We start from the raw sequence: 13,525 nt of genomic DNA, 5'->3' as shown, positions 1-13,525 counted from the left end.
GGCACATAGCACACCGCTCCTGAGCATACTACTCGCCAATGTCCAGTCTCTTGACAACAAGGTTGATGAAATCCGAGCAAGGGTAGCATTCCAGAGAGACATAAGAGACTGAGACATAAGAGACTGTAACGTTCTTTACTTCACGGAAACATGGCTCACTCGAGACACACTATCGGAGTCAGTACAGCCAGCTGCTTTCTTCACACATCGCGCAGACAGAAACATGCATCTTTCTGGTAAGAAGAGGGACGGGGGTGTATGCCTTATGATTAACGAGACGTGGTGTGATCATAACAACACACAGGAACTCAAGTCCTTCTGTTCACCTGACTTCAATCAAATGCAATCAAATGCTAACTGCATTATCTACCAAGAGAATTCTCTTCGATTATAATCATAGCCGCATATATTCTCCCCCAAGCAGACATATCGACGGCCCTGAACGAACTTTATTTGACTCTATGTAAACTGGAATCCACATATCCTGAGGCTTGTAGCTGGGGATTTTAACAAGGCTAATCTGAAAACAAGACTCCCTAAATTCTATCAGCATATTGATTGTGCTGCCAGGGCTGGTAAAACCCTGGATCATTGTTATTCTAACTTCCACGACGCATATAAGGCCCTCCCCCGCCCTCTTTTTGGAAAAGCTGCCATGACTCCATTTTGTTGCTCCCAGCCTATAGACAGAGACTAAAACAGGAAGCTCGCGCGCTCAGGTCTGTTCAACGCTGGTCTGACCAATCTGATTCCACGCTTCAAGATTGCTTCGATCACGTGGATTGGGATATGTTCCGCACCGCGTCAAACAACAACATTGACAAATACGCTGATTCGGTGAGCGAGTTTATTAGCAAGTGTATCAGCGATGTCGTACCCACAGCAACGATTAAAACATTTCAAAACCAGAAACCGTGGATTGATGGCAGCATTCACACGAAACTGAAAGCGCGAACCACTGCTTTTAACCTGGGCAAGGTGACCGGAAACATGACCGAATACAAACAGTGTAGCCATTCCCTCCACAAAGCAATCAAACAAGCTAAGCGTCAGTATAGAGACAAAGTAGAGTCGCAATTCAATGGCTCAGACACAAGAGGTATGTGGCAGGGTCTACAGTCAATCACGGATTACAAAAAGAAAACCAGCCCCGTCGCGGACCAGGATGTTCCGCTCCCAGACAGACTAAACAACTTCTTTGCTGGCTTTGAGGACAATACAGTGCCACTGACACGGCCCGCTACCAAAACCTGCGGGCTGTCCTTCACATTTAAACGTGTTAACCCTCGCAAGGCTGCAGGCCCAGACGGCATCCCCAGCCGCGTCCTCAGAGCATGCGCAGACCAGCTGGCTGGTGTGTTTACAGACATATTCAATCAATCCTTCACCTCTAGTGAATCAACACTGCTGTGGGTATCTCTAATGAATCAACACTGCTGTGAGTACCTCTAGTGAATCAACACTGCTGTGAGTACCTCTAGTGAATCAACACTGTTGTGGGTACCTCTAGTGAATCAGCACTGCTGTGAGTACCTCTAGAGAATTAACACTGCTGTGGGTACCTCTAGTGAATCAACATTGTTGTTAGTACCTCTAGTGAAGCCACACTGTTGTGGGTACCTCTAGTGAATCAACACTGCTGCGAGTACCACTAGTGAATCAACACTGCTGTGGGTACCTCTAGTGAATCAACATTGCTGTGAGTACCTCTAGTGAAGCCACACTGTTGTGGGTAACTCTAGTGAATCAACACTACTGCGGGTACCTCTAGTGAATCAACACTGCTGTGAGTACCTCTAGTGAATCAACACTGCTGTGGGTACCTCTAGTGAATCAACACTACTGTGAGTACCTCTAGTGAATCAACACTGTTGTGGGTACCTCTAGTGAATCAGCACTGCTGTGGTTACCTCTAGTGAATCAACATTGTTGTTAGTACCTCTAGTGAAGCCACACTGTTGTGGGTACCTCTAGTGAATCAACACTGCTGCGAGTACCACTAGTGAATCAACACTGCTGTGGGTACCTCTAGTGAATCAACATTGCTGTGAGTACCTCTAGTGAAGCCACACTGTTGTGGGTAACTCTAGTGAATCAACACTACTGTGAGTACCTCTAGTGAATCAACACTGTTGTGGGTACCTCTTGTGAATCAACACTACTGTGAGTACCTCGAGTGACTCAACACTCCTGTGAGTACCTCTAGTGAATCAACACTGCTGTGAGTACCTTTAGTGAATCAACACTACTGTGAGTACCTCTAGTGAATCAACACTGCTGTGGGTACCTCTAGTGAATCAACACTGCTGTGAGTACCTCTAGTGAATCAACACTGCTGTGAGTACCTCTAGTGAATCAACACTGCTGTGAGTACCTCTAGTGAATCAACACTACTGTGAGTACCTCTAGTGAATCAACACTGTTGTGAGTACCTCTAGTGAATCAACACTGTTGTGGGTACCTCTAGTGAATCAACACTGCTGTGAGTACCTCTAGTGAATCAACACTGTTGTGGGTACATCTAGTGAATCAACATTGCTGTGAGTACCTCTAGTGAAGCAACACTGCTGTGAGTACCTCTAGTGAATCAACACTACTGTGAGTACCTCTAGTGAATCAACACGGCTGAGGGTACCTCTAGTGAATCAACACTGCTGTGGGTGCCTCTAGTGAATCAACACTACTGTGAGTACCTCTAGTGAATCAACACTGTTGTGAGTACCTCTAGTGAATCAACACTGTTGTGGGTACCTCTAGTGAATCAACACTGCTGTGAGTACCTCTAGTGAATCAACACTGCTGTGAGTACCTCTAGTGAATCAACACTGCTGTGAGTACCTCTAGTGAATCAACACTGCTGTGATTATAGTGTTCTACCATTTGCTGAGAACTACCCAGGAGTCACCTGTGTGTTCTTGTAGTATTAGCTAATCCTCAAGGGGTTGTTCCTTTCTGTTTCTGCCCGTTCACATTTGACATACTCAGATCATATATTGCAAACAAGATTATCCAATCACATTCCATTTCTTCTTCTCTTAGCTTTGAACAGAGTTCACATCCCTTAGCCTCTCGTCTTTCCCCGTCTTCACAGAGTTCCAGTCACATTAACTTCTCCTCCCTGTCTCTCCAGGTGCTCCAGTCGTGACGTCCTTTCCTCATTTCTACCTGGGAGATGAGAAGTACTCTAACGCCATTGAAGGACTGGATCCTGTCAGAGAGCATCACCAGACCTACCTGGACCTGAACCCGGTACACTACCCTCTAGTGTTCACTTCTCCGGTCCAATAGATCATCCACTAGATCATCCAATAGATCATCCACTTTAATATTCCAATAGTGTTACATTTGTGTAATTGGGAATTGCACCAACTGCGAAGGATTATAATTATAATTACCAGGTTATAATTATTGATGTTTAACCTAGACGTTACCAGGTTATAGTTATAGATGTTTAACCTAGACATTACCAGGTTATAATTATTGATGTTTAACCTAGACGTTACCAGGTTATAGTTATAGATGTTTAACCTAGACATTACCAGGTTATAATTATTGATGTTTAACCTAGACATTACCAGGTTATAATTATTGATGTTTAACCTAGACGTTACCAGGTTATAGTTATAGATGTTTAACCTAGACATTACCAGGTTATAATTATTGATGTTTAACCTAGACATTACCAGGTTATAATTATTGATGTTTAACCTAGACATTACCAGGTTATAATTATTGATGTTTAACCTAGACGTTACCAGGTTATAGTTATAGATGTTTAACCTAGACATTACCAGGTTATAATTATAGATGTTTAACCTAGACATGAATCAAATATCCAGTACATTGAGCGTTACACCTGCAGTTCACATTGCTCATCAAAACTGTGCCTGTGTTGATCTACACTTCCAGACCACTGGTGTTCCTATCCGGGCCAGTAAGAGAGCTCAGATCAACATCCTCATCAACAGAATCGGTGGCTTTCCGTGAGTATATACAGTCTATGGTTTCTGAATGATTTCCATCTCACAACCACCACTCAAGTCCAGCTAGCTAAAGACATACAGTCTATGGTTTCTGAATGATTTCCGTCTCACAACCACCACTCAAGTCCAGCTAGCTAAAGACATATAGTTTCTGTTTCTGAATGATTTCCATCTCACAACCACCACTCAAGTTCAGCTAGCTAAAGACATATTGTTTCCGTTTCTGAATTATTTCCTTCTTTTGTTTAATGATTTCTGTCTCACAACCAACACCCAAGTTCAAGTATCAATAATAAAGCTCATAATCTTTATGATATCTATATTATTACCTTCCATTGTTTAAGGATTTTCTTACTATCTATTTTCCTTCACAGGAAAACCAAATCCCTGAACGAGACCATCTTCCCTGTCATGTTTATCAATGAGGTGAGATAATCACCATTTCATTTGACTCCACGAAAATACACAACTTTTGTAGAATATGACATTTCAATTCAGAAAATGTTCATTTAAATCCGAGTGTTAATCGCATTAAGTGTTTTGTTCAGACGGTAGTGATTGACGACGTGTCGGCGGCGAAGCTCCACAAACTGTTGCTGATGGTGATGCTGGTGTCCAACTCCCCTCTCGTCCTGGTTGGTCTGGGGGCCATCCTGCTGCCGGTGTTCATCGGCCTCATCGTCTGCGAATACAAACAGAAGGTTTGACCACGACCATGTTTCTTCCCGTTTTTATTTGACCTTTATTTAACTAGGCAAGTCAGTTAAGAACAAATTCTTATTTTCAATTACAGCCTAGGAACAGTGGGTTAACTGCCTTGTTCAGGGGGCAGAATGACAGATTTGTACCTTGTCAGCTCTGGGATTCGATCTTAGCAACCTTTCGGTTACTGGTCCTACACGCTAACCACTAGACTACCTGCCGCCTCTACACTCTAACCACTAGGCTACCTGCAGCCTCTATACTCTAACCACTAGGCTACCTGCCGCCTCTACACTCTAACCACTAGGCTACCTGCCACCACTACACTCCAACCACTAGGCTACCTGCCGCCTCTACACTCTAACCACTAAGGTACCTGCCGCCTCTACACACTCTAACCACTAGGCTACCTGCCGCCTCTACACTCTAACCACTAGGCTACCTGCCGCCTCTACACTCTAACCACTAGGCTACCTGCCGCCTCTACACTCTAACCACTAGGCTACCTGCCGCCTCTACACTCTAACCACTAGACTACCTGCCGCCTCTACACTCTAACCACTAGACTACCTGCCGCCTCTACACTCTAACCACTAGACTACCTGCCGCCTCTACACTCTAACCACTAGACTACCTGCCTCCTCTACACTCTAACCACTAGGCTACCTGCCTCCTCTACACTCTAACCACTAGACTACCTGCCTCCTCTACACTCTAACCACTAGACTACCTGCTGCCTCTACACTCTAACCACTAGACTACCTGCCGCCTCTACACTCTAACCACTAGGCTACCTGCCTCCTCTACACTCTAACCACTAGACTACCTGCCGCCTCTACACTCTAACCACTAGACTACCTGCCGCCTCTACACTCTAACCACTAGACTACCTGCCGCCTCTACACTCTAACCACTAGACTACCTGCCACCCCTTTTCTTAGTTCCCCTTGCTTTTGTATATATATATATTTTTTTTATATAGAACAGTGAAAGACTGGTGGGAAAGTTCGGCAGGGAGGGGAGCGGGTGTGTTAGAATAACAGTGGGTCTTAATCAAACCCACGCTCACACAGGCAGATATATTCTGTTGGCAGTGGATTAGACCTCCCCAGGATACTGACCTGTGTTTCTCTGGGAAGATAGTGTGTTGAGGGCCTGTGTCAGGGAGGAGCAGGACAACACTGTGTTTCTCTGGGAAGATAGAGTGTTGAGGGCCTGTGTCAGGGAGGAGCAGGACAACACTGTTTTTCTCTTTTTCAATAAACTATAGTTAGAGCCCAGAGCGGTTCCTGTTCAAGTCAAGAATAAGTCCTGGCCTGGCCCTCAACTATAAAGTACTTTAAAATGGCAGCAAGAAATGTCACAAATGGGGAACGTGAAAGTCATGTTGTAGACAGAATAGGTACGCCAACTAAATTTATAGAGATCCTATTAAAAGACGAGAGGCTAGGTTATGAACCCTAAAAGATGGCTGTTACTAGGTTACCCGATGTCCATTCCAGTGTTCCTATATCTTTTTCTATGAGGAGACACAGAAGAATAGAGAATACTGTAGAACTTAAGGCTGTGGTTTGGTTGGTCACAAGACACTTCTTCTCTCAACATGCGTTCGTTGTAACGAGGAGACCAAGGCTCAGCGTGATGAGAATAATTTCCTCTTTATTAAAGGAAGAATGAATGAAACAAACAGACCGTGACGCTATAAACACTGGTGCTGACACAGGCAACTTTACATAGACACTAACCCACAAAATACCCAAGGAATATGGCTACCTAAATATGGTTCCCAATCAGAGACAACGATAAACAGCTGCCTCTGATTGAGAACCAATCTAGGCAACCATAGACATATATAAACACCTAGACTTGAAAACCCCTAGACATATATAATCCCCTAGACATATATAAACCCCTAGACATATATAAACCCCTAGACATATATAAACCCCTAGACAATACAAAAACCCCTAGACATATATAAACCCCTAGACTAGAAAACCCCCTAGACATATATAAACCCCTAGACATATATAATAAACCCCTAGACATATATAAACCCCTAGACATATATAAACCCCTAGACATATATAAACCCCTAGACTAGAAAATCCCTAGACATATATAAATCCCTAGACATATATAAACCCCTAGACATATATAATAAACCCCTAGACATATATAAACCCCTAGACATATATAAACCCCTAGACATATATAAACCCCTAGACATATATAAACCCCTAGACTAGAAAATCCCTAGACATATATAAACCCCTAGACATATATAATAAACCCCTAGACATATATAAACCCCTAGACATATATAAACCCCTAGACATATATAAACCCCCTAGACATATATAAACCCCTAGACATATATAAACCCCTAGACATATATAAACCCCCTAGACATATATAAACCCCTAGACATATATAAACCCCTAGACATATATAAACCCCCTAGACATATATAAACCCCTAGACATATATAATCCCCTAGACATATATAAACCCCTAGACATATATAAACCCCTAGACATATATAAACCCCTAGACAATACAAAACCCCCTAGACAATACAAAAACCCCTAGACATATATAAACCCCTAGACTAGAAAACCCCTAGACTAGAAAACCCCCCTAGACATATATAAACCCCTAGACATATATAAACCCCTAGACAATAGTTCAATGTTTTGTTCGCTAGATTGGTACTATAACTAACCACTCTCGACCTCTCTCCCATCTGTCTCCCTCCTTCAAACATAAAGATATAAAACTGTATTTTTTTGTGAAGAATCAACACAAGTGGGACACAATCATGAAGTGGATCCATTTATTGGATATTTCAAACTTTTTTAACAAACAAAAACTGAAAAATTGGGCGTGCAAAATCAGCCCCACTTTGTCTCCTTTTGCTCCAGCTGTAAGTCACTCTCTATCAGTTTTGCACTGTCTTTTTCCCATATCCCTGCAAAACTCTCCTCCATTTGTGAACAGCAGTTTTCAGTTCTTTCTACAGATTCTCGATTGGATTCAGGTCTGGACTTTGACTTGGCCATTCTAACACCTGGATATGTTTATTTTTGAACTCCAGATTTTGCTTTATGTTTTGGATCATTGTCTTGTTGGAAGACCTCTACCCAGTCTCAGGTCTTTTGCATCCATCTTTCTTCTCCTGTACTTTGTCCATCTATCTTCCCATCAATTTTAACCATCTTCCCTGTCCCTGCTGAAGAAAAGCCCCAAACCATGATGCTGCCACCATGTTTGACAGTGATGAGCTGTGTTGCTCCGTTTTGCATTGTTGCCAAAAGTTCAATTTTGGTTTCATCCACCTTCTTCCACATGTTTGGTGTGTCTCCCAGGTGGCTTGTGGCAAACTTTAAACGACACTTTTTATGGATATCTTTAAGAAATGGCTTTCTTCTTGCCACTCTTCCATAAAGGCCAGATTTGTGCAATATACGACTGATTGTTGTCCTATGGACAGAGTCTCCCACCTCAGCTGTAGATCTCTGCAGTTCATCCAGAGTGATCATGGGCCTCTTGGCTGCATCTCTGATCAGTCTTCTTGTATGAGCTGAAAGTTTAGAGGGACGGCCAGGTCTTGGTAGATTTGCAGTGGTCTGATACTCCTTCAATTTCAATATTATCGCTTGCACAGTGCTCCTTGGGATGTTTAAAGCTTGGGAAATCTTTTTGTATCTAAATCCGGCTTTAAACTTCTTCACGACAGTATCTCGGACCTGCCTGGTGTGTTCCTTGTTCTTCATGATGCTCTCTGCGCTCTTAACGGACCTCTGAGTCTATCACAGTGCAGGTGCATTTATACGGAGACTTGATTACACACAGGTGGATTGTATTTATCATCATTAGTCATTTAGGTCAACATTGGATCATTCAAAGATCCTCACTGAACTTCTGGAGAGAGTTTGCTGCACTGAAAGTAAAGGGGCTGAATAATTTTGTTTTTCAGTTTTTGATTTGTTAAAAAGTTTGAAATGATTCTTCACCCAAAAATCTCCATCCCTAGACTCAAAAAACCAAACACACCACCCTTGTCCTCCACTGTCTCCATCCCAACATCTCTCCCTCCACTGTGACTCTATCCATGATGACAACATGATGACAACATGATGACTGAAGACAACATGAAGACAACATCCACTGTGACTCCATCCACAACATGTCTCCATCCATGATGACAACATCTGATGACTGAAGACCCTCCACTGTCTCTAAAGGCGACATCCATAAGGCGACATCTCATCGACATGAAGGCGACATCCACTGTCTCCATCAACATGATGACAACATGATGACAACATGAAGACAACATGATGACAACATGAAGACAACATGATGACAACATGATGACAACATGATGACAACATGATGACAACATGATGACAACATGATGACAACATGATGACAACATGATGACAACATGATGACAACATGATGACAACATGATGACAACATCAACATGAAGACCATGATGACAACATCCACTGATCAACATCCATCCATGAAGACAACATGATGACTGAAGACAACATCCATGATGACAACATGATGGCCATGATGGCTGTCAACACAACATGATGACAACATCAACCAACATCAACATGATGGCTCAACACAACATGATGACAACACTGATGACAACATCTATCCCAACATCAACATGATGACAACATGATGACAACCCTCCATGAAGACAACATGATGACAACATGAAGACAACATCAGCATGATGACTGTCTCCATCCATGATCTCATGATCACAACATGAAGACAACATGAAGACAACACAACATGATGACTCCATCAACATGATGACATCATCAACATCAACATGAAGACTCCACAACATGTGACAACATGATGACCATCCATGATGACAACATGAAGACAACATGATGACAACATGATGACAACATGATGACAACATGAAGACAACATGAAGACAACATGATGACATCATGAAGACAACATGATGACAACATGATGCGGCAACATGATGTTCTTTACTGTTCTCTTTCTGACCAGTTGTTAACTCTTTCCATTTTTTTTTTTTTTATAAAGGTCCCTGCATCTCATTAAACCAAATCCACTGTCTCTATCCATGATATAGTGACTGTATTAACAAGTGCATTTGAACCCATTCTAACAGTCCGGTATGCAAGACTTCCTTTGTGTTTCTGTTCAGAATTAAGTTTAATGTATTCTTTAAGCCTAGTCCTGAAGACCACTGTTCTCTAACATCCCTCAACTGTCTCCATCCCATGATGACCTAACCACTCCACTGTCTCCATCCTCCCTGTCCCATCCACTGTCTCCATCCCTCCCTCCCTCCACTGTCTCCATCCCTCCCTCCCTCCACTGTCTCCATCCTCTCTCCCTCTCTCCCTCCACTGTCTCTATCCCTCTCCCATCCCTCTCTCCCTCCACTGTCTCCATCCCTCTCTCCCTCCACTGTCTCCATCCCTCTCTCCATCCACTGTCTCCCTCCCTCCACTGTCTCTATCCCTCTCTCCCTCAACTGTCTCCATCCCTCCACTGTCTCCATCCCTCCCTCCCCCTCCACTGTCTCTATCCCTCTCTCCCTCCACTGTCTCCATCCCTCTCTCCCTCCACTGTCTCCATCCCTCTCTCCCTCCACTGTCTCCATCCCTCTCTCCCTCCACTGTCTCCATCCCTCTCTCCCTCCACTGTCTCTATCCCTCTCTCCCTCCACTCTCTCCATCCCTCTCTCCCTCCACTGTCTCTATCCCTCTCTCCATCCACTGTCTCCCTCCCTCCACTGCACTGTCTCCCTCCCTCTCTCTATCCCTCTCTCCCTCAACTGTCTCCATCCCTCCCTCCCATCCACTGTCTCCATCCCTCCCTCCCTCCACTCCACTGTCCCTCCATCCCTCCCTCCTCCCTCCACTGTCTCTATCCCTCTCTCCATCCCTCTCACTGTCTCCATCCCTCTCTCCCTCCACTGTCTCTATCCCCTCCCTCCACTGTCTCCCCTCCACTGTCTCCATCCCTCCATCTCCATCCCTCCCTCCCTCCACTGTCTCCATCCCTCTCTCCCTCCACTGTCTCCATCCCTCTCTCCCTCCACTGTCTCCATCCCTCTCTCCATCCACCCTCTCTCCCTCCACTGTCTCTATCCCCTCCCTCCACTCTCACTGGTTCTATCCTCTCCACTGTCTCCCTCCCTCACTGTCTCTATCCTCTCTCCCTCAACTGTCTCCACCCTCCCTCCCTCCACTGTCTCCATCCCTCCCTCCCTCCACTGTCCACTCTCTCCCTCCACTGTCTCCATCTCCCCTCCACTGTCTCCCCCTCCACTGTCTCTACCTCTCTCCCTCCACTGTCTCCATCCCTCTCTCCCTCCACTGTCTCCATCCCTCTCTCCCTCCACTGTCTCCATCCCTCCCTCCACTCCATCATCTCTCTCTCACTCTCACTCCCTCTCCACTGTTCCTCCCTCTCTCTCTACTCTCCCTCCACTTCCTTCCCTCCACTATCTCTCACCTCTCCCTCCCCTCCCCCTCCCTCCCTCCCTCCCTCCCTCCCTCCCTCCACTCTCTCTTCTCTCTCCACTCTCTCTGTCCCTCCACTCTCTCTTCCTCCACTATCTCTCTCTCTCCCTCCACTCTCTCTCTCCACTCTCTCCTCTCTCGCTCTCTCACTCCACCTTCTCTCTCTCTCCAATTCTACTCTCTTTCTCTCACTCCACTCTTGCTCTCTACTCCATCCTCCATTCTCTCCATCCCTCCGCTGTCTTCATCTATAGAAGTCAACAAAGGAAGACACATCTTATTCCCCCGTGAGCAACAAGGAGGGTGACGAAAAAAATGGCAGCAGCTACGTTGCCTTGACTCCCGTTATTGACAAGTCTTGAGGAGGGAATGGGGAGGGTTTATGGAGAGACAGATGTAGGATCTTAATATGAACCAGTTTGCTACAGCAGTAAAATAATCCTGCTGCAACAGGAAATGTGAATTATGTGGATTATAATTAATGGACATTTTTGTAGGGTTTTTAAAAGTCAAAAACACTGCAAGTTTGCAATTCTCAGAAACAAAAGAGTGATCAAATTACGATCCTACATCTGTATATCATATATATCAGTGTGAGTTGCTATTCAGGGCTGGATCGTTGTAAATCATTGTGGCACTAGTTAGACTACTTTGATATGTCTTCGTTTTTTGTTTTGTTACTTTGTTTATTTGGATCTGGTTCAACCCACAAAATGGGGCTAATCTTCCCGAAGTCCCTGTTAACCCACAAAATGGGGCTCATCTTCCCGAAGTCCCTGTTAACCCACAAAATGGGGCTAATCTTCCCAAAGTCCCCGTTAACCCACAAAATGGGGCTAATTTTCCCGAAGTCCCTGTTAACCCACAAAATGGGGCTAATCTTCCCGAAGTCCCTGTTAACCCACAAAATGGGGCTCATCTTCCCGAAGTCCCTGTTAACCCACAAAATGGGGCTAATCTTCCCTGTTAACCCACAAAATGGGGCTAATCTTCCCGAAGTCCCTGTTAACCCACAAAATGGGGCTCATCTTCCCGAAGTCTCTGTTAACCCACAAAATGGGGCTCAGTCTCTGTTAACCCACAAAATGGGGCTCATCTTCCCGAAGTCCCTGTTAACCCACAAAATGGGGCTCATCTTCCCGAAGTCCCTGTTAACCCACAAAATGGGGCTCATCTTCCCGAAGTCACTGTTAACCCACAAAATGGGGCTCATCTTCCCGAAGTCCCTGTTAACCCTCAAAATGGGGCTAATCTTCCCAAAGTCCCTGTTAACCCACAAAATGGGGCTAATCTTCCCTGTTAACCCACAAAATGGGGCTAATCTTCCCAAAGTCCCTGTTAACCCACAAAATGGGGCTAATCTTCCCGAAGTCCCTGTTAACCCACAAAATGGGGCTCATCTTCCCGAAGTCCCTGTTAACCCACAAAATGGGGCTCATCTTCCCGAAGTCCCTGTTAACCCACAAAATGGGGCTAATCTTCCCAAAGTCCCTGTTAACCCACAAAATGGGGCCAATTTTCCCGAAGTCCCTGTTAACCCACAAAATGGGGCTAATATTCCCAAAGTGTTGACATACAGTACATGGCCAATTTGACCAGCTGTTTCAAACATTATATAAAATATAAACTGTTTGATACCTTTTATTCAACATTTTGTAAAAAAAAAAGGCTTTATAAATACATTTGATTGATTGATTGATTGATTGACAGATCTAATGCAGTTCCACCCCCGACACCCTCAAAACAAATGCTATTAGGATGTTGCCTAAAGTGGAGCTGATTGAATTGAACCCTTAATCTGTATCTGGGAAACCACCCCTGGGTGTGTGTCCTAAAGATGTGTCCTTAAGATGTGTCCTTAAGATATGTCCTAAAGATGTGCCCTAAAGATGTGTCCTTAAGATGTGTCCTTAAGATGTGTCCTTAAAATGTGTCCTTAAGATATGTCCTTAAAATGTGTCCTTAAGATATGTCCTACATTTAACATTTACATTTAAGTCATTTAGCAGACGCTCTTATCCAGAGCGACTTACAAATTGGTGCTTTCACCTTATGACATCCAGTGGAACAGCCACTTTACAATAGTCCTAAAGATGTGTCCTTAAGATGTGCCCTAAATATGTGTCCTAAAGATGTGTCCTAAAGATGTGCCCTAAAGATGTGTCCTTAAGATGTGTCCTTAAGATATGCCCTAAAGATGTGCCCTAAAGATGTGTCCTTAAAATGTGTCCTTAAGATATGTCCTAAAGATGTGCCATAAAGATGTGTCCTTAAGATGTGCCCTAAAGATGTGTCCTA

The 13,525-nt window shown here is 44.2% G+C and overlaps 1 protein-coding gene across 1 annotated transcript in view; it reads left to right on the top strand.

Moving 5' to 3' along the window:
- Positions 1-12,288, top strand: part of LOC115106038 (lysosome membrane protein 2-like) — a 53,014-nt gene extending 40,726 nt beyond the window's left edge. The window contains exons 8-12 of the mRNA XM_029628636.2: positions 3,131-3,249; positions 3,910-3,983; positions 4,358-4,409; positions 4,532-4,684; positions 11,482-12,288. Coding sequence (XP_029484496.2) covers positions 3,131-3,249; positions 3,910-3,983; positions 4,358-4,409; positions 4,532-4,684; positions 11,482-11,589 — 506 coding nt within the window. The 3' untranslated portion in view covers positions 11,590-12,288. The remainder of the gene's footprint in view (positions 1-3,130; positions 3,250-3,909; positions 3,984-4,357; positions 4,410-4,531; positions 4,685-11,481) is intronic.
- The last annotated feature ends 1,237 nt before the right edge of the window (positions 12,289-13,525 follow it).

The sequence above is a fragment of the Oncorhynchus nerka genome, linkage group LG22, assembly GCF_034236695.1.
Source record: "Oncorhynchus nerka isolate Pitt River linkage group LG22, Oner_Uvic_2.0, whole genome shotgun sequence".
Classification (NCBI taxonomy): Eukaryota; Metazoa; Chordata; class Actinopteri; order Salmoniformes; family Salmonidae; genus Oncorhynchus; species Oncorhynchus nerka.
This window is presented reverse-complemented; position numbering and strand designations above follow the sequence as displayed.